Raw genomic sequence first — 24592 nt, 5'->3', positions numbered from 1 at the left:
GCAGACAAACCTAAATTGAGTGACATTCTATAAAATAATGGCCTATAATCTTAAAAAATGTCAAGGTCATAAGAGTCAAGGAAGTCTACGGAACTGTGCCTGACAGGACAGCTAAATGCAACCCATGATTCTGAACTGGGTTCTTTTGCTCAAAGGGACATTATGGGGATGATTTGCAATACTTAAATGGGGTCTGAGGAATAGAAGGTAGTGATGTATCAATGTTAATTATGCATGATGATTATATTATGATTATGTAGAAGAATGTTTTTACTTGTAGGAAATATTAAAGTATCCAGAGGTGATAGGGCACCTGTTGACAACTTTTCTCAAATGGTTCAGGGAAAAACAAAATTCTTTGCCATGTATTTGAAACTCTTCTGTACCTTCAAGGTTATTTCCAGAGTAAAAATATTTTTTCTAAAGAAAGGGAAAAGAGATATTAGAAACAGTGAATATGGACAACTTTCTCAAGAAGTTACGTTGCAAAGCAGAGCAAACAAATGAGGCAGTTGCTGGAGGAGGAAATGGGGGGTTCAAGAGAAGAAATTTAAGTTTTATTTAAGATGGAGAAATAACACTATGTTTGAATGTTGTTGGAAAGGATGAAATAGAGAACCAAAACTGGTGATTCAGAATGGGCAGTGAACTGCTGGAGCGCGTTCCTGATGAGGGAGATGAGATCTGATGTGCAGTGAAGGGATTTACTTTTGATAAGAGCAAGGATCTCCCTGGATTGACAACTGCTGAAACCCAGCTACCCAGCAACCTCACCAAACTAGACTGGGGCTGAGAACCAGGGAGTAAGGGGAGGGGGACTCTAGACAGTCCCAGTAAAAGCCACCAGATTGTGATTTTAGGCTCTGAAAAAATAGGAACCCATTCTAGGCAAATGCCCTGACAGCTTTAAGAAGAAGCAGTTGCCAGTAAGTATAAAAACCAGACCCAGGAATTTAAATGGTGAGTAAGTCTACAGCTCCGTCTTTATCACATCCTGCAATTGAAACACATCTTAAAATTAATGTTGCAAAATGCTTGCAAGCCACCAGGCCAACAAGCACTGATAGGTCGTCACTGCCTGTGCACGTGGGAAGTTGCCTGTGTGTTAAGGGTATCAGTCATTCAATCACTCCTTCCGTTGAGTTGCCTGCACTAATGGAGCCATCAAGGGTTGACAACTTTAAATTGATGCTTAAAAGGACTTGAAAGATCACGTTGGGATGGAGGCTTAGAATGAGAAGTTATTGTGAACATCGAACACTGCCTGTCACAAGCCTGGCAAGATAGCTGAAGGCAAAAGAAACTGCCACACCTCTGGGAAGAGATCATAAGATTTTCACACTAGGAGAGATTGACCTGATATTTGTCTAGAAAGATCTTTTTACTCAGGTCAAAAGCTGCTGGCTACTTTAAAGTCTTTATTTTTCTTTGAATCATTAATATGTAATTCAAGTAAGGGAAAATTAAAACATCTAGTTTGATCCTTAGTAAATGCAGAAGAAACATCTGTATTCTTTGCTATGCCTTGGAGTTATACTGAAAATACAACAGGTAGAATGGTCAGCAAGATTAGGAATGCCAGAAATGGAAAGCACCATATCACCATGATGTCCCACGTCACCAGGTGCCTGCATCACTGCTGGTGGCCAAAGGTGAGCCTAAAGGATCTCTCCACTATGATTGTGAAAAGCACCCAGGATAAAACTTTGATTGTGATACAGAGAAAGTATAATTGTATGGATAAATATCTACTATTTTAAATTTGTAAAATAAAGTGAATATTCTAAATTATCTTGCCCTCCCTGTTCCTCCAAGGAGATATTAAACTGATGATACACATCAATAGGATTTTTTAAAAAAAGGAAATAGAAGAATTAATTTTCAAAACAAGCATCAAGAAAAGTACATGATATTTAATTGATAAATCTCAATAAATTAAGAAAAGACATTCAAAATTATCATCCAAAATAGTTATATTTTTCAAGAAGGGAGAACTTCATCTGGCCTGAAAACTAGGCTATTCAGAAAACTACATTTCCTAGGGATTTTGAATTATCAAGGTTTAACAGTACTGCTTCTCTAGCTCCTAGGTATAATGCACAAGGCTAAGAATATACTTGGTGCTTAACAAATATCTACTGAATTTTAAAAATTATATCAACCCTCATAAAAATGAAGTTTTATGCTCAATTATTAATGTATGCCTGGGTTCAAATTAAATTTTTTGCTCCACTTTCAGCAAATCAAATGAATTAGGACTGGATATCTTTGAACACAGCCTTTTCCTCTATAAGTCCTAGACATACTATACCTATTTTATTAACCCTGAAAATACTCTCAATTGGCCTATAAGGAAGGTTGAATCTTACTGTTCCTAATAAGTTGAATGCAAGCATTTTAGAGAAGAGATGTTAAAACCTACAATTCAAATGCTGGAAAAGTATTTGAAAAGTCCCAAACCTAAGATGTTTGTCCACTCTCTAGAATGAAGCATGATGTCTACCTGGCTTGTTTCTCACTACAGCTTTCCCTGAAGTTCAGTTCCAATGTATTATGAGTCAATTGTCAGACGGATGATTTACTTATTAGAAACATTTATATTTGGTTCCATAATTACACATATTTGTCAGTTATGAAAATCAGTCTGTTCTTTTTATGTTGAACTGTTTTTGAAAGAAGGTATATTATATATGTTGGCTACTTAAAATCATACATTTGACATGAAACAATTTACCTGTCTTAAAATGATCAAATATGCCCTTCTTTTTGGTATTTCACTGAATTTTCTCCTGTTACAATGAGTTTTATTTGGCCAGTGACATCATGCTTGGAATTTCCCAAACTATAAATGTAATTGGAAATGTCATGCAAAATATAGTTCCTAATGTCTTGTTATATGACACTCTTAGTCCATGAACTTAAAGCTATCCACTAACAAAAATGTTTTCTGACTGCCTGCATATCTCATCACCAAGAAGTAGACAACAAGGTCTTTGACACTGAGGACTGTGTAGTCTAGTTTGAAAAATTATCTGATGAAGGTAAAATTATTTAGTAAATTGACTAGTAAGTAGGATCAGAATGGAAAAGGAGATTCATGAGCAAGCAGGGATTTAAGCTGACCTGTAAGAGAGGAGTAAGATTTGGATAATGCCCTAGTCTAGTTGGGCTGCTGTAATAAAATACCAAAAATGGGTGGATTGTAAACAACAGAAATTGATTTCTCATAGTTCTGGAGGATGTAAAGTCTAAGATCAAGATGCCAGCAGATTTAGTGTCTGTTGAGGGTCTTGCTTCCTGGTTCATAGATGCCTGTGTTCTTGCTATAACCTCACATGGTAGAAGGGGCAAGGGAGTTCTCTGAGTCTTTATAAGGGCACTAATTCCATTCCTGAGGGCTCTGCCTTCATGACCTAATCACTTCCCAAAGGCCCCACCTCCAAATACTATTACATTGGGTGTTAGGATTTTAACATATGAATTTTGGGAGGGACACAAACATTAGGTCTATAGGACATAGGAAAAGAATAAGAGGAAGGGTGTTCTCAGTGAGGGATCCAGAATAACCAGAGAGATGGGAATCTGCATAGCATATTCTTGAGATAGTGAGAAGAGCCAGTTGGAAAGGTCTATTGGAACCATTTGGGAGAAATGAGAAATAAGTTTGACATTTTTATGTGCAATTTAAAGAGCATCCAACTAGATAAGAAGCAATCATTTCACCCAGGCTCCTGGCCTTGGCTTTCTTTTGCACTTACATCTACATTATTCATGATGTCAACAACACCCTCTGTTAAAGGGCATCCTTCTAGCTTACAATGATTCTCACCCCTCCTTAACTATCTGTCCCCTTCCCAACCATATGGGTGGGTTAGTTCCTAGGAGCTATTTTTGTGCAACGTGGTTCAATTCTAGCATCAGTTGATTGAAGCTGCACGGCTCATCCTTGGTAGAACAAATATACCATTCTAGGAATATGGGAGTGAGACTAAAAGAGATGACATGAATCTATCTCTTTCTTCATGGAGCTGAAAGTATGACATGTGATCCTCAGAGCCATGGGCAGCCACCTTGTGTCTGCCATATGGAACAGGCAGCTGAGAAATGTATTCCTCCCAGGAAAAGAAAGAGGCAGATATACAGGGAGAAACAGAGGGATATCACAGAGCACTTGCAGTTCCCGCTGGCCTTGCAGCTCTCACTCCCTCTGCTTGATCAGCTACATTTCTGCTCTTAGATTCTGAGACGCCCTGTATCTTTTATAATCGATCCCTTCTTTCTGCTTAAGTCAGCTTGGGTTAGGTTTCTATTATTAGAAACCCAGAGTCCTAATATAGTGATGAATAAATAGATTTAACTGAAGTCCTACTGTCCTTTGCTTTTACACATGCTCTCTCGACTTGCGCTCTCAGGACAAGCTTTCTTTCACTGGCCTTTGCTCAACAGCCGTGTATCTTGTTGTTTTGTACATCTGAGTGTCACAGTTTCCACAACCTCTCTCTGCCTCTTTCCCCAGAGCCCTTCCCAGCTTTCTTTGGTTTCTCTTTCCTTTCTCTCCTTGAATGAAAATGCTAACAAAGAAACACAGAGAGGCTGGGAGTATCATTTATATATGCCTGAGGCTTATGAACAGATAATGGGTTCATTAGCCCAAATCTCTCAGGATCTGTGATGCAAAGGGATAGGAAACAAGAAGGTTTAAAAATGAATATGCGAGTGTGTTTCATGTTTGGTAATTGCAATCATTGTTGCTTTTGTTGTGGTCATCCATGTACAATGCTTGGTGTCAGTCTATTTATCTCTTGTAAAAATAAAATACAGTGTGTGTGTGTGGAAAAAAAAAAAAAAAAGAATATGCTATTCAGACCCTCTCAAGGTAGGGCCTCTCCAGATTATTCTGGAGGCCACAGGAGGGATAAGGCCACCCCCTGCTTAAGGGACCCTTGACAGCTCCAGTGTCAGCTGTGTCCCCTTTTCCTTGTTCCTTTTTTTTTTTTAAATTATTTATTTATTTATTTTGGCTGCACCGAGTCTTACTTATGGCACATGGGATCTTTAGATGCGGACTTCTTAGTTGTGGCATGTGGACTCTTAGTTGCAGCATGCATGCAGGACCTAGTTCCCCAACCAGGGATAGACCCTGGGCCCCCTGCATTGGGAGCACAGAGTCTTACCCACTGGACTACCAGGGAAGGCCCTCCTTTTCCTTGTTCCTTGTTGCCTCAGCTGTACTAGGCTCTGCCAGATGGACGTAAAGCCACTGCCACCTTTATAGCTTGAAGAGGTCACTACTCTAATTGGAAAATCAGAAACTTGAGATCTTCAGAGGGAAGCCCCTTCTTGCTGACGGGATCATGTACCGAAAGTAGGTGGAGAAGCCTGACCACTCAGAAGCCTGGAAGGGACTCCAAAAGGCAGATAACCAAGCCCTAAACCAGCTAGCTGCCAACAGTGTCAACACAGTTGCAGTTTTACCCAAGAGCTAAACTAAAAATAATCTGACACTTCACCACAGCATGCCTGCCTGGCTCTGATGTGCAGAACAGATGCTGAGATACAGGCTGCCACTGCATTTCCAACAATTTCAGGTCTAATGACGTCAAGAGGAATTCAGAGATATGAAAGTGACGATCATGTAAGAAGGCAGTCACTCATTGTTCAGCTCATTAGGCTAACGCTTTGTCGCTCTAAAACAGATAGTGATTTATTTGGTCTCTTCAGAAGCAGTATTCAAAGGGAATCAGGGTGTGGTGTTGACTTCTTTCTCATGATATTTGGTAATTATGCTTTTTGGATATCTTATTTGTGTTAATAATAGGTCTTGTTCATTTTTGTTGGTAACCTCTTACCAGACTAGGAGATCCTTGAGAGCAAGAATCATGTCTTCTTTTTCATCTAGCTCTGTATCTCTATAGAGATATAGAGATCTAACAAGGCCTGGCAATTTAGAAAGCTCTCAATAAAATATTTATTGGATAAAGGAATAAATGAATAACTGAAAAATAGCAAAAATCCAACCTAATGATGAAGGTTTGGGAAAGTGTCTTAAAGGATATAATGATTGAGTCTTCAAGGAGTCACTGGAGTTGGTAAAGCAGAAATGTAGAGAGGAGGAGAGTGAATGTTAAAGGCATTTGAAATTGTCATCAAGGGAATTAAAAATGGTTCAATATAGCAGGTGGGTGAGAGGAAGGGGATGAAGCTGAAAAGTGGGGCAGGGGTCAGAAGGACGTTGTATGCTTTGCTATAGAGTTTGAATTTCATTTTCCAGGTGATGGGAATCAAGAAAAGATCTTCAGTAAGAGAGGAAACTAATGAGGTTTTCTTGTAGAAAGTTGTCTTTGGCCACATGGAGGGTAAACGAAGGCAGGGATGGAGATGGGGTTGAGACGGGATTGCAAAGATCAGCTAAGAGCGCCTTTCAATCAGTAATTCAGGTGAGAGGCGATGAAGGTCTGACGTATGGCTGAAAAGGTTGGTTTTTGTCCTGTTCTTCCCACTGTCAGCTTTTCATCGCCACCAACGCCATCACACCCTCCTTCAGGATGTGGGCCTGGGGATGCTGAGTAGTAACAGAAAATGCCAACCACAATAGTGCTTTTCAAACACTTTTTTCTTCGTTGGGCCATGCCAAAAGGCAAGGTGGCATTTTCCAGAAGGTCCATGGACAGAACCAAAAAAAAAGAACCGAATGACTCTTTTTGGTGCCACAATCTTTGGGCCACCTCACTCCTCTCAGCAGGTACTGTGCGCACTTGCCATATTATACTTTTTTTAAGAAAGGAAATAAAAAAGAAGAGGCAAAAAAGGAGAAGAGGAAGGTAAAAAAGGCACAAGACAGATGGTGAAGACCCTTTATCATATTCATAAATAAAGAATTAAAGCTATTGCAAGAAAGAAGAAGCTGTTTACATTTTGTGGTCCATTACCAGGACATGAATTTTACAAAGGAGATTCAGGATAGATGGAAATTTGCTCAGTTTACTTATGGAGGAAGACCAGCTCTCCCTTCATGCTCTAGCCCAGACCTGATGGGAGTTAAAAGGAGCAAACCCCTTCCTATAGGACCATGGTTCCCAACCATAACTATACATTGAAATTAACTGATAATTAAAAGAAATACTGCTGCCTGAATCATACCCTAATAGATTCTAATTTAATTGGTCTACAGTGTGGTCTTAGAATTGGTCCTTTTATAAAATTCCCTGGGTGATATGAATATACAGCTGGGCTGAGAACCACTGCTATACACCAGTGGTCAGCAAAGTTTTTCTCTAAAAGGCCAGAGAGAAAAAATTTTAGGCTTTGTGGGCCACAGGGTCTCTGCTGCAACTACTCTACCCTGCTGCTGTAGTGTGAAAGTAGCCACAGACAGTATGTAAACGAATGGGTGGGGCTGTGTTCTAATAAAGCTTTATTGAGAAAAACAGTCAGTGGGCTGGACTTGGCTCATGAGCCATAATTTATTGATCCTTGTTTTAGAAGCACCTTCCAAAGGATGGCTGGATTGTTCAGATTGCTAAGTCAGGTATGGACAAATCTTCCAGTTTAAAAAAGGCATCTGAAAGAATGTTCTAATTTTAGTAAAATGTTGCTGAGTTCCATTTCATAAAATGCTCAGGTCTTCTGGGAAAGTGAAGCTTTGATAGTTGACATAAATTTACTTTACTACCCTGCAGTAGCTATCTGTGTGGGTTAATTTACATTGAAAATCTGCCAACAAAAGGTTTGGATTTAAAGTCCTGGCTTAATATGTTAGGTCCAACTTAAGACAAAGCTGTCAGGTTTGATCTGGGGAGTGAGAGAAAGAAAGAAGTGGAATATTAAGTTCCATGAAACCTCTATGCTGTTTGACTTCTCAGGGAGACCACGTGTGGTTTTTGCGTTCTGAAGAAAAAAATCCAGTAAGGTATAAAGAAGAAAAAAAATAACATGCAGTGGTGGATCGAAGGATTAGACATGAAGATAGACACTAAAAATTAGAACCGACATAAGGAAGGACAGAAAAAATTAAACCCAAGTGAGAAGGGGGTCTTTACAAGGTCAGAGAAGTGAACTGGTGGATTTCTACGTTTCATGGGTTTTCCAAATCCCTTGACTAGAATTCAGCCATGAGCCTAAGTTTTGTTTTGACGTCCACATGGAGAACCAGTTTTAATTTATACTATCATTTTATTCTGGAGAAATCCAGAGGAGGCAAAGACACACTAGAAAAATGAACTTTTGCCTAACCATTAAGTTTCTCTTCCACCATCACTGGTTTCATCACTCTCCATAGAAAAGTAGCCAAATGACACATGGCTGCAAGTCATGCTCCTGACAATCAAGGCTAGCTGAGCTGTGTGGGTTACGCCATCCTCACCTTTATCCTATCGATGTTGGCTTCCATCTTCAGCTGTTCTACCAGTTTCCTGGCTTGAGCTATGCTGGCGGTGTTGTTGCTGGCCATTGGAATGCTGGGTGGGTTTTTCAGACACACTGGGAAAGAAAACAAGGAGGAAAAATGCATCAGAGAATTCTCCAGCTGCCAAATGTGCAGATTCATCATAACTGGGGGATCCCTCAAAAATGGCTATAGTCAGGCCAGGCTCCTCCAGCCATCTACATCCCCAATCCAGCACTGAGTCTGAGTGGCAGGCAGGCCAGAAGATGAGGTTTGCTTTTCCAACTCCCTACCTCTGCCCTTCCATCCTTCTTTGGGGGAAAAAAAAAGAAGAATGTTCATCAAATCAGATAAGATATGTTGCCACATTAAGAAAGCAAGTTATTAAATTTATGTCAATTTATGAAATAAGTTCAAAATGGTAAGGGTGACAGTATGCATAATTACTGTTGTTATTTATTGGATACTGCTATTGTTAGATACTGTGTTAAGTGGCCTCAGAGGATGAGGAATGAAAGGTGAGCAGAGGCAGGAATGGTAAATTATATAATCCCTAAGGACTAAAAACACTATGTTTACCATGTTCTCTTGATGGGCTCAAATGCTGACTCTCTGGTTAACCGTAAGCACCTCAGTCTATTATACTGCAGAGACACTGCAATAGGACTTGTGGCTTTTTTGTGTTGTTTATCCAGCACCGTTTTAAATGGTCCTTTCTCTCCAGTCTATTTGAAATATGGCTTGATTCACAACCAATTACTTTACTCATGATTCTTCAGGAACAATCTATAATGTCAAGGGGTAGGTGTTGCTATGTCTAAATTGTTACTTGCATCGATGAGTAGACCAGTGGTGTTCTAAATTAAGTACAACAGACTTAATACTTTTATGAATATGGAATGGAACATAAATGTTTAGAGAGTGGAGTTCTGTACCTATGTAGATGGTGAGATGGTATCTTTGTTTCTGGCTCTACCAGACCCACTCCCATCCTTGTCCCCCAATCCCTTCAAGTCCTATCCCAATTTCATTTCTCTTCTAATTATTTCTTGACCCACCATCTCACTTTATTCTTGTTGTTCATCTCAGAAAGTACCCTATTTATTTTCAGTGCCCACTTCCCCCACATTCTCATCAGGTCTTGCTCCATGTCAAGGTGCCATATACTATTGCAGGACCGTCAATGTAAATTTGCCCCTTGAGGTCACTGACACCCAATAGTGAAGGAATGTCTGAGAGCTGCAATTTAACTAGAGTGCACGACCCAAGAAATGAGAAACATTAAACACTGCTTCAGTCACCACCAGTCATATCTTGTTCTGAAGATATTATATTAAAAACCGTGACTTCTACTAGCTTTGGGGAATATTTTTATCTAGGGATAAAGTAGGATCAGGCTACTATCTCAAAAAGGAAAGAGGACACATAGAAAACCTACAGAAAGAAAAATAACCCATAATAAGTTCAGTACATAGGTTTTTACATATCCATGAAAATCAAGAAACAATTTTTATTTTAATTACCAAAAAAGCAAAAGTCTATAAATTATCTTCTTTGGTTCTTATTTCTTGACATTTAACTCTCTGTAAACAAAGAGGTCCCTTCATGGATAGTGTTATTTTATAAAGAATACTGCAAAAGCCAGCCCAACAACATTTATAGTATAAATTGGAGGATAGTAAACTGTTCCCTCAATTTATTTTCAAAGGGTTTGGAGACAATAAAATGGGAAGGAAGACTGAAAGAATTTTGAAGCCACAAAGATCTCTGAACTCTACTTTCAAATGCTTGAAGATCAAGGGAAGGATCTTGCATGCAAAAACAAACAAAAAAAAGGAGGCTTTAACAACAACTGCGATTTCATCAGCATGGTTAGGGACCTAATCATCTTAGCCCCACAGGGAAATTATGTGCCCCCAAATCAAACGGACATCTACCAGCCTTGCAAAACTTCACAGGGCCAAGATGGAGTATTGACTTACCCAGTAGAGTAACCTAACTCTTCCAGTGATCCAAAACGGAAGGAGCCATGGTCTACAGGCCCCTGGACACTGCTCTGTAAAGTTCATGTTTCCTCCAAACTAGAATTTATCACACTAGAATACAGACTATCACAGAATTTCCAAATCCTCATTGGGCCTGAGGGAGCTCTGAGAGTCTGGTCAGCTATTCTTCTGCCCTTGAATCTAAACCAGATAATATAGTAACTTGTGGCAGAGACCACTGCTTGCTTCCAATACCCCTTTTCCTCTTCTTCATTAGTGATAACAATTTTTTTTTTTTCTTTTTAACAGAGACCACAAGAACCCTGAATTTTAGTTGGGGACATTTTGCTGAAAGATGCATTCCCAGGCTCCCTTGCAGCTTGGTGTGGTGATATGACTAAGTTTTGGCCAATGAGACATAAGCAGAAGTGTCTTGAAGGGAAGGGATGTGCCCTTTGCTTCCCCTTCCTCCTGTTACTGGCCTAGAAGGTAGTCATATTGACCACAGAGCTCCATCTTAAACGTCTGGGCTACACTCCAGGAGGAGCAGGAAGGATCTGGGTCCTTACTGATACTGTAGAGCCACCATGCCAGCTGTGAACTGGCTGCCATCTATGTGAAGAGAAATAAGCACCTATCTTGTTTACACGACTATTATTAAGGGTTTCTCTACTGTTGGCTCACAGATCTGCCATTAACTGATTAAATGACCCATTATTTTTATTTGAGTATCCAGGAAAGTCTATGTCCTAATGCCTGTTAATGTTCCCTGGAAAAAGCTGTAGCTGTCCTGAGGAGGCTGAGATGGAAAGTGTATGAGTTTTCTATTGCTGCTGTAACACCTTACTACAAATTTAGTAGCTTAAAGAATATAAATGTATCGTAACAGTTCTGGAGGTTAGAAGTCTGAAATAGATCTCACTGGGCTAAAGTCAAGATATTGGCAGGGCTTCATTCCTTCTGGAGGTCTAAAGGAAAATGTTTCCTTTCCTTACATAGCTTCTAAAGGTTGCCAGCATTCCTTGGCTCTTGGCTTTTTTCTTCATTTTCAAAACCAACAAAGGTGAGTTGACTCCTTCTCACTCTACATCACTCTTCTTTGGTAGTCACCTCTCTCTCTGACTCTCCTCTGCCTCCTTCGTCCACTTTTAAGAACCATTGTAACCACACTGGGTCCACTCTGATAATACAGGATAATCTCTGTATCTTTAGGTCAACTGATTAGCAACCTTAATTCCATTTGCAACCTTAATTCCCTTTGCCATGTAACATAACAATCTGCAGATTCCAGGTATGGGGACATGGACATCTTTGGGGGCCTTTATTCTACCTACGATGGAAGGAGACCTCTGTGCAGGTAGAGAAGGAAAGTGGAAAGGTGGGATGTTGAGGTGGGAAAGAAGAGGGATGGGGAAGGACGTAAGTTTAGAAATGCTGGGGAGAGAACACATAAAACCTAAATGGACTTAAGAAAAAAAAGTAGACAAAGGCTTTGGTTTGTGCTTCTAGCTTTAGGAAGATCCTGTATGTTTTTCTTTTACCATATGACCCAACAAAATCTAGGGCCACTTTCAGAATCACTTAGTGCATTTTCCTCTTGTTCACATCCGGCTGCTTTCCCGTAAAAGCAATGAAGAAATCCCCCTCCTGAAAACTGAAAGAACTGTAGAGTCCTAGACCAGTGTTCCAAAGAAGTATGTGATATTGAGATTTATAAGAAATATATATTTGGTCTTTGACCTATTCTTGGCGCAGAGCTCCTAAAACCCTTGGAATCTCCTGTGGTAAGACCAATAAAGGTCTTTTGTTATGTTAATGAGGTGACTTTTGGAAAGCCCTTAGGCAACCTGAGGATGGGGGAGCTGTTTGCCAGGAGAACCAACCATGTGATTAGAGGGTTGGAACTTTCAGAACTCACCCCCAACCCCAACCTCCTGGAAGGGAAAAAGGGCTGAAGGTTGAATCAATTGCCAGTGGCCAATGATTTAATTAATCATGACTATGTAAAGAAGGCTCCATAAAAACCCAAAAGGACAGGGTTTGGAGAGCTTCCAGGTTGGTGAATGCGTGGAGATGCTGGAAAAGTGGCCCACCTAGAGAGGGTATGGGAGCTCTGCACCCTTTCCCTATACCTTGCCCTTTGCATCTCTTCCATCTGGCTGTTCCTGAGTTACATTCCTTTATAATAAACTGGTAACCTAGTATGTAAAATGTTTCTCTGAGTTCTGTAATAGTAAATTAATCAAAACCAAGGAAGAGGTCCTGGGAATCTCTGATTCATAGCCAGTCAGTCAGAAGTACAGGTAACAACCTGGGCTTGCAATGGGGGGCCTGAATTGTGTTTGTGGGTAGGGGGAGGAGACTGCAGTCTTGTAAGATCAACCCTTAACCTGTGGAACCTGATGCTATCCCTGGGTAGGCAATGTCAGAATTAAAGAATTAAGTTAAATTGTAGGACACTCAACTGGTGTCAGAGGATTGTTTATTGGTGTGAAGGGAACTGCCCCTCTCCACACGCTGGAATTGGGTCCTGGAGCCCTACTGAAGTATGTATTTTCCTAAAAAGTGACTATGGTAAATAAGAAAAAGTTAGCTTATCTTCTAAGCTTGAAGCATTTGGACAGTGCATCACACACACTCACTCACACACACACACACACACACACATACACACACACCTCTTTTCATCTTACAAATCTGAAACTCTGTACCCATTAAACAATAACACCCATTCCTTTCTCCCCCAGCCTGGGAAACCACCATTCTACTTTCCGTCTCTATGATTCTGATTACTCTAGGTACCTCATAGAAGTGGAATCATACAGTATTTGTCTTTACATGACTGTCCTGTTTCACTTAGCATAATGTCCTCAAGGTTCATTCATGTTGTAGCATGTGTCAGAATTTCCTTCCTTTTTAAGGCTGAATAGTATTACATTCTATGTATATACCATATTTTATCAATTCATCTGTTGACAGACACTTGGGATGCTTCCACGTTTTAACTACGGTGAGTAATGCTGCTGTGAATATGGGAGTACACATATCTCTTCAAGACTCTGCTTTCAGTTCTTTTGAGTATATACCCAGAAATGGAGTTGTTGGATCATATAGGGTAAGTCTATTTTTAATTTTTTGAGGGACAGCAATACTGTTTTCGGTAGTAGCTGTACCATTTTACATTATCACTAAAAGTGCACAAGGGTTCCAGTTTCTCCTCATCCTCATGAACACATTCTTTTTTTTTCTTTTTTTTTAATAGTAGCCATCCTAATGGGTGTGAGGTGGTACCTCATTGTAGTTTGATTTGCATTTCCCAAATGAGTAGTGATGTTGAGCACCTTTTCGTGTGTTCATTGGCCATTTGGATATCTTTTTTTGAAGAAATGTCTATTCAAGCCTTTTGCCCATTTTAAAATCAGGTTTGTTGTTGTTGAGTTTTAGGAATTTTCTATATATTCTGGATACCAATCTCTAATCAGATATATGGTTTACAAATATTTTCTCCCATTCCATGGATTGCCTATTCACTCTGTTGATAGTGTACTTTGATGCACAAAAGTTTTTAATTTTCATGAAGTCCAATTTTTCTATTTTTTTTCTTTTGTTGCCTATGCCTTTGGTGTTAGAGCCGGGAAATCACTGCCAAATCTAAAGTTGTGAATGTTATGCTCCATTTTTTTGAAGGTGAAAAGAATATGCCACCCCAAAATATGTCACTATGGCATGCTGGTTATTTTGAATTGAAGTTAGTTAAGAAAACAGCCAGTGCAAGAAGAATACTCTCACTCTCTTTGTCCCCCTGAAAGCAGGAAATAAATCTCCTGTGTGAAGGCACCCTCCCTCTACCAGGAAGGTAGAAGGCATCCTTATTGCCAGAGACAGGAAATTCAGGGCCGAGAAGGCTGTATCAACAAACCTGTTACTTCTTCAGTAATTTGCTATCCCAAGCCCAAATCCATTCGTCTTGTTGATTCTTCACAAACGTGTTGTTTCCCTGTCTAAAAGGTATAAAAGCTGCCTGCTTTGGTCACTTCTTTGAGTCTCATTTCTTTATGGGCTCATGTATATGTACAAAATTAAATTTGTTTTTCTCCTGTTAATCTTACGTCAATTTAATTATTAGACCAGCCAACTGTTAATCTTATGTCAATTTAATTATTAGACCAGCCAAAGAATCAAGAATGGAAGAAGGGGAAAGTTTTGCTCCTCTCCAGTTTTGGTGCCAAAAGTAGGGCTCTGCCTGGCCTGGACACCGTTCGTTCTCGGGCTGCGGCAGCTGAGAGACCCTGGGATCTCTGGTAGGTGCTGGCAGAAGGAAAGAATTCGTACCAAATCAGTCTCCCAGATCTCTGCCTGCAAGGTCTCGTAGAAGTGAGAATGGTAAGAATCCTTTTCTTTTTCTAAATTCAGATTAGTAGGAGAAAATATTTTTATGAATTAGTTCCTTGGGTATGGCGACTTGTAAAGATTTGTTGTGAGTACTCTTGTTTTCTATTTATTCCTTTTCTCCCAGAGATGGTCATTGTTTTCCTTTTTCTCTGCCTTTTGTGTCATTTCTCATAAGGAGAAAAACCATAGGGCAGAACACAGGCATAGGTTCTAGAAGCCTGTTGTCTGATCTGGCTTCACACACTGGTGAGTTCACGGTTCTCATCAGACTGGCATCTATTTAGACAAACTTTGCTCTGGGTCCTCTCATGTAAAAACTGGGTGAAGTTTTCCTTTCATCTTGTTCTATGTCCTGAAAGCATAACTCTATGACCAGTAAGAATATTCTCTGGTTTCTGCTAGCCAGAGAATGCAAGTAATAGCTTGCACTTGGTGGCCAGTTGAATAGACTGGATTCCAAGACATGAAGTCACAAGCAATGTTCTCTTTGTCCAACTGTGCCAGCTTTCAGGGAAGTTTGTCATAAGGGGCCTTTGTCATCTCAGCCTTTGTTGTCTTGCTAGTGCTGGAAAAGTCTCATTCTATTAATGCCTGCCTGGTGTCATAGATTAGTAGGTCTGTGACTAGAGTGGCCTCATGCTCTTGTGAGAGACCAGAGACACTGCTTGCACTATACCGTTCTTACTACCTATGACAACAACGGTCTTTGCTTTCTTAGGCTAAATCTGGAATGAAGTTTCTGGATCTTCTGAGGACTATGTCTTTTGTACTGTCTTTTGGGATGCCTCTTGCATCCATGGTTAAACTGTAAAAAGACTTACTGGTTTGAGTCGCTATTGAGATTAATGTAAGTTCCTACTCATCAATGGCCAAAGGATCCTTTGAACTGGCAATATTTGAAAGAAAGAGATTTTTTAAGAGCGCTCTCATTCTAAACGACTGTCTTACTGGTACCTATGGAAAGACCAAATTAGAAAGAGAACACAAAGGAATATAATGTCTAGCCTTAGGGGCCCTCTTAACAAGATTAAAGAACAGACATTAGACTTAGAAAAAAAATTAAAGACCACATCCAACATAAATTCCCCCTTTAAAAACTCTGGCCCCATCTCCTCAGTAAATTCCCTTAGCTCCCCAAACTCCTCCACCTTCCCCTTAAACACCTAGCTGCCTGTTTTAACTTCCCTTTCCCTAGAAGATTTATAGAGAGCACTCTGATCTCTAGGTCTCAAGTATACAGGTTACTCATGCAAATGCTGAAAGCCGGGAAGTAAATTCAACAGACGCACCCAGGATGGAGAGTAAGGCTTTCTTTGCTATTCCTTACAACTCCTCCTACTTTCCAGGGCTCCATAATCAGGCTCTGCCAGCTTCAGGTCTTTCTATACAATGTCCTTTGTAGATGTATCCTGGACCCCTCCACCCAACACCACAAAGAATTCATATCCCCTGGAAAGCAACAGATCTTTTAAATTACAAAGCCCTTTACCTCCACTTTCAGAAGATCCTACCAAATTTAAAGACATATTAAAAAGATTATTGGGGGGCTTCCCTGGTGGCGCAGTGGTTGAGAATCTGCCTGCTAATGCAGGGGACACGGGTTCGAGCCCTGGTCTGGGAGGATCCCACGTGCCGCGGAGCAGCTGGGCCCGTGAGCCACAATTGCTGAGCCTGCGCGTCTGGAGCCTGTGCTCCGCAACAAGAGAGGCCGTGACAGTGAGAGGCCCGCGCACCGCGATGAAGAGTGGCCCCCACTTGCCACAACTGGAGAGAGCCCTTGCATAGAAACGAAGACCCAACACAGCCATAAATAATTAATTAATTAATTAATTAAATATTAAAAAAAAAAAAAAGATTATTGGCCATTTACAACCCTTCTCACTGAGGAAACAGATGACCAGAATTTCTCCCAGGCCCTCCTATAAAATGGTCAGGAAATGGATCAGCTGGAGGCTGATGTTTAGCAAATATTACATTTATATTATATATTAAATATTATATATTATATGCAAAGGTAGAGGCTTTCCCACCCAAGGTGAATTGGTCTAAGGTTAAATTGTACACTCGGAAAAAGGAGAACATCCAAAGGCCTTTACAAAATGCTTTGTACAGACTTTTCAAAGGCATACTGAATTAAGCCCTGAAGCTCCCGAATATAGAAATCTTTTAATTTCCTCCTTAATATGAAATTTTCTCCTCAATTTAAAAAGGCAAATTCAAAATAGTGTGCCTGGGTGGACTAATCAACCTCTAAGCATTATGATGGAAGCAGCTACCCAATTCTTTGAAGATAGATTGCAGGAGAAAAAAAGGAATTATAATCAACAATACTTGATTTGCAACTTGAATCTTCAGTAAAACAAAAGCATAGCTCTGAGAGCAGCTCAAAGTCCACTCAGACCCTTTCCCATTTGCCTTCAGGTATTTGCAGATATTATTAAAAAATCAAGACATTGGAAGTACAATTGTCCTGACTTAAGAAAAAGAAGGAAAAAATTAAATAGTAATTACCTTAGACTTCTGATAATAGATATACTCCCAAATTCCTACATTCTTTCCCTGTCCCTTGAAGATGTAAATCTTATCATGTATTTATAAAGCAAACAGCTCAAGAGGTAAATAGAACACTGCTCACAATTGCCTGAGACACAAGATAAAAAAAGGAGGGGGGAGGCTTTTAAAAATACAAACTACTATAAACTCACTTGCCTAAATCTAGTCCACAGCGTTCATAAGATTACTTGTCAAGGACAGACACAAATCTTAAAAGTCTCCTGCACAAACATTAATAAAAAGCTTTAGCCATTTAAGAGAGTAAGCTTGACTTGTTCTATCCTACAGAGATATAATTTGAATTCAACTGTTATTTATAAACTAGTGAGTGTTATTTTATTGTACCTGATTCATGGCTAAAGTTTTAGAACAAAAGCTATAAAGTCTCTGTGTCTGTCTGTATGTTTACATATGTCTATAAATCTATGTTATGTATATGTGATATTTTTCTACCTCTGTATGGTATTGCCAAAATCATTTTGTAAATGAGCTCTATTTAACTGGCTTAAACTTAAGCTCTTATGAATTAAGCATTCCTAAAACTCAGAAACATAGAAACTAACTCAAATGTTTTTCAAGTTCGTGTGATGTGGGATACCCTTTGCTAAATAAATGCTAGTTTAAGTTCATTGGTTTAATTAAAATAGACATGTCTTCAGAGTTATCAGCATTAAATATAATGCAGACATGCAACTTTTATTCTACCTGGGTTTACTAGTCAAGTAAGCTCATGTTATCTCTGTTGCAAAATTTGTAAACAAGAAAAATAACTTAAAATGATGGCTGGCCACTTCGATGTCTTACGAAATTTTCATGAGTGATCTAGATATGACTGTTGGGAACAAGTGAATTAAATAAATGTAAGTGGGATAAAAATTTTTAAGTGAACTTTTCAATAATAATTATGTTTTATGATGTATACTTAAATAGTTTCCCAACTCCCTTTGGTAACTTATACCCTTAGAGTTTTGCTAAGTTAAATTAAATGATAGAAATTTATGGAATATCTAGATAATTTCCAAATAAGATAAGACACAGAAACATTAATTATTGAACATGGGTTTATCCACTTTTGGTTTCTGATTACAGAGAAACTAAAGATATTTGGGTATATTAGTAAATATTATGTACCACACTGAAAGGTTACAATACAAAGAAACATATGTTTTTAGAAATTATAAAATGTATTCATAAATTTGCCAATCAAAGAATGCTGGTATAATGTACAATTCACAACTGCTTACTTCTTGGTTTTTACTAGAAATTAAGGTTTCTACAAATTAAAAATTCTAATTAATAAATGCAATTTGAACTACTAAAAATAATAAGAAAAACATTTCTGTGCAAGAAAAGTAGGTTGTGTTTAGGGTTAAAAAAGGTATGAGGCATGAAGATGCATTTTTCTTAAGGGAAATGAAGGTAACTTTATCTTAAAGTAAGGCTGGTTATTTCACAATGGGAAAAAGAGAAACGAAGGACAAACTAAATGAAAATAGAAAGTTGGGAAGTGAGAGAGAAAGAGAGAATTTTACCTTGGGTAATGGAGCTGGCTAAAATGAATTGTTAATATAAGGGTTTAAAAATAAGCTTTAGGGGCTTCCCTGGTGGCGCAGTGGTTGAGAATCTGCCTGCCAATGCAGGCGACACGGGTTCGAGCCCTGGTCTGGGAAGATCCCACATGCTGTGGAGCAACTAGGCCCGTGAGCCACAATTACTGAGCCTGCGCATCTGGAGCCTGTGCTCCGCAACAAGAGAGGCCGCGATAGTGAGAGGCCCATGCACCGCAATGAAGAGTGGCCCCCACTTGCCACAACTAGAGAAAGCCCTTGCACAGAAACGAAGACCCAACACAGCCATAAATAAATAAATAAATAAAAATTAAAAAATAAAATAAAATAAAAAAATAAAAATAAGCTTTAATATCAACAGTGTGCTTATGTAAAACTAAAGTTTTTCTGCTTAAAAGAGCAAGTTTTATTGAACTCTTGGTCTGCTCCTTATAAGAGATTGTGAAAGGTTTTTCTTTACCTTGTAAGTAATCTGCCTAGGAAGCAAAGATTTTATGTTTTACTAAAATAATTTTCTGTGCTTCATGTCGTCTTTATCAGGTCTTTGATTACCTAACTGAGTCTTAATAATAAGAGCTAAGTTTTGCTTAAAACTATGTAACCTTCTGTATTTGCCTTTAAAATCTTTTATCATTTTAATTAAATAATTATTGTTTCATAATTATCTGTGATCCTATTTAGTCAAGTATCCAAACCCTTTGATATTTTTGACAAACTTCCCCAAATCAAATTCTAAATGAAGTCTTTTGATCTGGAAGTAACTTGGGATTTTCCAGAGGTTCCCTGGAACATCTCAAAAGATTTGTTCTCTCTACTTATTAAAAAAAAGGGAGATGTTTAACTAATTAGGCTTATTTGATATGTTAAATTACATGGGAAGCATTGTCAAATTATAAGTTAATACAAGCTTGCTTTATGTTATATTTGTATAGGTATATAAGTGTTCCAGAAATTATATGAAATTCCTAGAAGTCTGATATGTCCAGGTATAATGTTATCACTAGTTATTATCTTAGAATGTATGTCACAGAAATAACCAAATTTCCTTGTTAATAGCATTGTAATGAGCTTTCATTAGATATTTAACCCTGGACATTTTAAAGTCTTTTGTCATTTATACTTATTGTTTTACTTTGATGACTTTTGCAAATGTGTTTCATCTTCGGAGAAATTCATGGAAAGGACTCTGAGAAGTACTGTGGAATACAGACTTCTGATAACTTTTAGATCATACCACTGAACTGGGTAAGGATTTATAGAACTCTAAGGAAAACTGGATTCACAAAACTGCTAACAAAAGACCAAGATCAACGAGAATTAATTATTATACATGGAACTGAATGAACTGAAGAGGATGATTATAATTTTTATGACTTTTCATTTGAAACACTGCTGGTTCTTTAATGTTTTGTTTTTCCAGATTTAAGGAAAAATTTTCCCCTTTTATCTTAAGCTACCCATGACTTAGAGCAATTTGGTAAAGTATACCTCTGTGGACAAAGATGAAACATTTACTTTTTCTCCCTACTTTGTCCCTCAGGAATTAAGAAACTCTCAGTGAGTATTCTTATTTTCATGGTAACATAATTATTTGCATAAGTTCAATAAGAATCTGTTTTCCTTGTAACAGGACACAATTGGAAACATTGGTCCAAGGCTTTGACTGGAATGTCGTATTTGAGAGAGACATACATAGACTCAAATATGACCAGAAAGCTTTAAGGAACTAAAGCTGACTTTATGGAGCCAATAAAGTGCCTTGGAAAAATCAGCCAACCCTGTTTACAGGGTTCCTGGCAGCCTTACCAGGTGAGTAAGGAACGTCACCTCCTGGCAGGTCTGGGAACCTTAGCACATTTTGCTGATTTCAAAAAGAGAAAAATGCATCCAAATCTATAGGTACTGCAAGCAAAGTCTGACAGCAAATTCTCTGCTTCGCTTCCTAGCCTAGAGAGGCTTTTAAGAGTTTAATCTGAGATTTCTTATAAAAAGTTCCAGCAAAGAAAACTTTGAAAGAGTCTCTGTGGTTAATCACTAAATAATCAGGCCAAGTTTATTGAAATTAGACTTAATTTGTGAACAAGTTAGTCTTATTGTGGTTATCTTTATTAGAAATGGAGGTAATTATAGCAAAAAGTTTTCCTCCCTTACATTTTCTTCCAAGAGTTTTAGAGTTTTAGCTCTTATGTTTATGTCTTGATCCATTTTGAGTTAATTTTTTGTATGGTGCGAGGTAAGGGTCCAACTCTATTATTATTATTATTATTATTATTATTATTATTATTATTATTTCATGTGGATATCTAGTTTTCCCAGTACCATTTGTTGAAAAGATTGTTCATTCTCTATTGAATGGTCTCATCACTGTTGTTGAAAATCATTTGACTATATATGCGAGGGTTTATTTCTGGGCTCTCTATTCCATTGTTCTATGTCTCTCATTATGCCTGTATCATAATTTTTTTATTACTGTAGCTTTGTAGTGAGTTTTGAAATTATGAAGTGCGAGTCCTTCAACTTGTTCTTTTTCAAGATTCTTTTTGGCTATTCAGGGCCCTTGACCTTCCACACAAATTTTAGGATGGATTTTTCTATTTCTGCAAAAATTATTGCTGGAATTTTAATACAGATTACATTGAATCTGTAGATTGCTTTGAGTAATACTGATATTTTAACAATATTAATTCTTCCAATCTATGAACATGGGATGTCTTTCTATTTATTTATGTCTTCTTAAATTTCTTTCAGCAATGTTTTGAAGTTTTTATTGTACAAGTCTTTTACCTCCTTAGTTAATTCCCAAGTATTTTATTCTTTTTCATGATATCGGAAATGGAATTGTGTTCTTAATTTCCTTTCCAGCTTGTTTACCATTAGTGCATAGAAATGCTACACCACTGATTCTTAATGGGGAAGAGGAAACCTTTTGCCTTCCACCCCTACCTGAGTTGCCTGAGTTGAGAGTAATTGCATGCAATGAGAAGTGTTGTTGAGGAGAGGGCATTGTACCTTGTGAACATAATGGGGCCAAGATAAAGTGTTGACAGAATCCTGTTAGATGCACAGGCTGTTTCAACAGGCAAGCACAGATAGTCTTTGCTAATGTTTCTGTTTCATTTTACATGTAACCCAAATTGGGCTGAAATTATTTTTCTAAGAGGGAAGGAAATGGTTTAAATACACTGACAACTGAAATAGCTAAAAGAAAAAGTAAAATTCTCCTAAAAAGATCATGTAGACAAAGCTTTAAAATACACACACATACAGATACAACCCTCTTAAAAATAAACAAACAAAAAAAAAACCCTTTTAGTTAATAAGAAAGGGTGATTAATTTCTGGACACCACTCCCCCTCACCCCATCAGCCTAGTCTTTAGCCTGCTTTGTGATGCACTGGAGTTTACCTTTGCAGTGGCCCAGACTGGCAACCAAGTTATGGCACAGACTATGAGTGGTTCTACATCTCTGAATTTGAATCAGGAGCTATAATGCTGCAGATTAATTCTTTCAGAATCCTACAGCCAATATCTCATTTTAAAATTCTGAAGTCTACTCTCTGGAAATTCCAAATGGGGTTCAATTTATTCTCCAAGCCCCACACTAGAACCACCGGCAGTAGTTCTCAGCCAGGGGAGATATCACCCAGTAGGAGCCATTTGGAAATGTGCGGGGGTGGACTGGGTTATGACAATAACTAGGGGGCCACTGACATTTAGCGAGCAGAGGCAGGAACTCTAATGCCCTGCAGAATGCCAGGCAACAATGAATCATGCTGCTCAAAAGGTCCACAGTACCCTCCATGAGAAAGGACACTGAAAAAATAGCCATAGAGCCGTGAATGAAAAATCTGCTCAAAGAAAATACTCCATAAGAAAAGGTTCAGGGGCTTCCCTGGTGGCGCAGTGGTTGAGAATCTGCCTGCCAATGCAGGGGACACGGGTTCGAGCCCTGGTCTGGGAAGATCCCACATGCCGCCGAGCAACCGGGCCCGTGAGCCACAGCTGCTGAGCTTGCGCGTCTGGAGCCTGTGCTGCGCAATAGGAGAGGCCGCGATAGTGAGAGGCCCGCCCACCGCGATGAAGAGTGGCCCCCGCTCGCCGCAACTGGAGAAAGCCCTCGCACAGAAACGAAGACCCAACACAGCCATAAATAAATAAATATTTTCAAAAAAAAAAGAAAAGGTTCAACTCACTGGGCTTTTATACTTATGTCTTATGATCCCTATTACCTTTCCAGTGATGAATAAGTGGTAAGTGCTCATAATTCTCATTAGCATTATTACGCTTTATGGATGTTTAGTCCATGTTCATTTCAAAAAAGAGCACAGTCTCTTTCTTGCAATGCGCTGGTGGAATGAGATTATGCTGAGTTATATCTGCCAGTGAGGAAAAAAAAATTACAAACAACAAAAACCCCTAGAATAATTACAGAGCTTGTGTGTTAGAGATTGATGGAAGAATGTCCTAATTATCCCACCTGAATTCCCAACCCATGAATAATAACAGAAGACAATTTATTCTTTTCAACTGATGAGACTTGTTCCCCATCCCCCAAAATGAGGGACACGCCTGTTATAACCATCAGATGAGTTTTCTTTTTCTAAAAATACATCCGGTATTTTAATTTCTTTCAGGAGGAACTTTTCTGTTAAGAAACCATACATTTTCTTGTCATTTAGTGTTGGGAATCAACACACCACCCCTTATTTCTGTGGCACAAAGATAAAGAAGTGTTTTGATTGAGGGATCTTTGCCTTAGAGACTGTAGGTTAATTGTGGAGGATTCCATTCTTTTCATACTTTAATGGTGTTTTTAAAGTGTGGATCCAGGCAAACTTCCCTATGGCCTTTCATTTTAATTACAACTGTGTGTTTCTCTGAACTACATTTTGATATTTGCAGTAGGTGCTGAGGGGGTTTGATTTATTTGTTTTGTATATTTCCAGGTTAGGATTACATTGGCAGTAAAACAAACAATTTCTAGGTCTAGAAAACAAATTAGAGGTTTATAGTCTCCCAGTCACTTGATGATATCTTTATTATTCTCATTTGTCAGTTAGCCCTAGCATAGGTGATTGGTTAGTAGTTGCTTTTAAATTAGAGGACTAATTCCAAACTATTCCAATTTCGAATTCTTCAGAGTTTCTACAATTAGTCACCTGGAAAAATGTCTTTGTTAACTGTTCAGACACACAACCCAAGTTTGAGCTTGGTCATTCTGCCACTTATTTTTTGATCCCTACTGTAATTTATTCTGCAACAAGTAAGTACATCATCATCAAATGGATTAGATTCTATATAGGGAGGACATTTAATATCCTTTCCTGTGACGGGCTTTCAGAGTCAGAACACTAGTAAATGTATGAACAGTGGCTGCACTGTGAATCAAATAGGAATTGTAAAATAGCCTGCCAGCTTTCAGGGTTGTTTTTTGTCAGGCATTATCCTCTAATACCAGTTGGCCATTTTGACTTGAAAATACCAAAATAGCACATTGCAATCTCTACTCCTCAGCAAACATGAATTTCCTTTTGGTTCTCCAGCCACTAGGGACATTTAAAATCCATAAGGGATTTATTTGTGAAGCTCGTTGCTTTTCCCTCAACACTTTCAAGGCCCAGGGCATCAGGAGTGGAATTCATCTTGCTCGCTCACTTTTTTCCCAATCACGTGTTTCAACAACTGGAGACGTCACAAAGATTTCTTTTGGG

The 24592-nt window shown here is 38.7% G+C and overlaps 1 protein-coding gene across 2 annotated transcripts in view; it reads right to left on the bottom strand.

The window, feature by feature from the left end:
- GNG2 (G protein subunit gamma 2) overlaps window positions 1-24592 on the bottom strand; it is a 130550-nt gene that overhangs the window by 17531 nt on the left and 88427 nt on the right. For both annotated transcript variants that reach the window (XM_061182549.1, XM_061182550.1), the window contains one exon: window positions 8363-8478. In XM_061182549.1, the coding sequence (XP_061038532.1) occupies window positions 8363-8449 (87 nt within the window). In that variant the 5' untranslated portion in view covers window positions 8450-8478. The remainder of the gene's footprint in view (window positions 1-8362; window positions 8479-24592) is intronic.

Source organism: Eubalaena glacialis, chromosome 2, assembly GCF_028564815.1.
Source record: "Eubalaena glacialis isolate mEubGla1 chromosome 2, mEubGla1.1.hap2.+ XY, whole genome shotgun sequence".
Classification (NCBI taxonomy): Eukaryota; Metazoa; Chordata; class Mammalia; order Artiodactyla; family Balaenidae; genus Eubalaena; species Eubalaena glacialis.
This window is presented reverse-complemented; position numbering and strand designations above follow the sequence as displayed.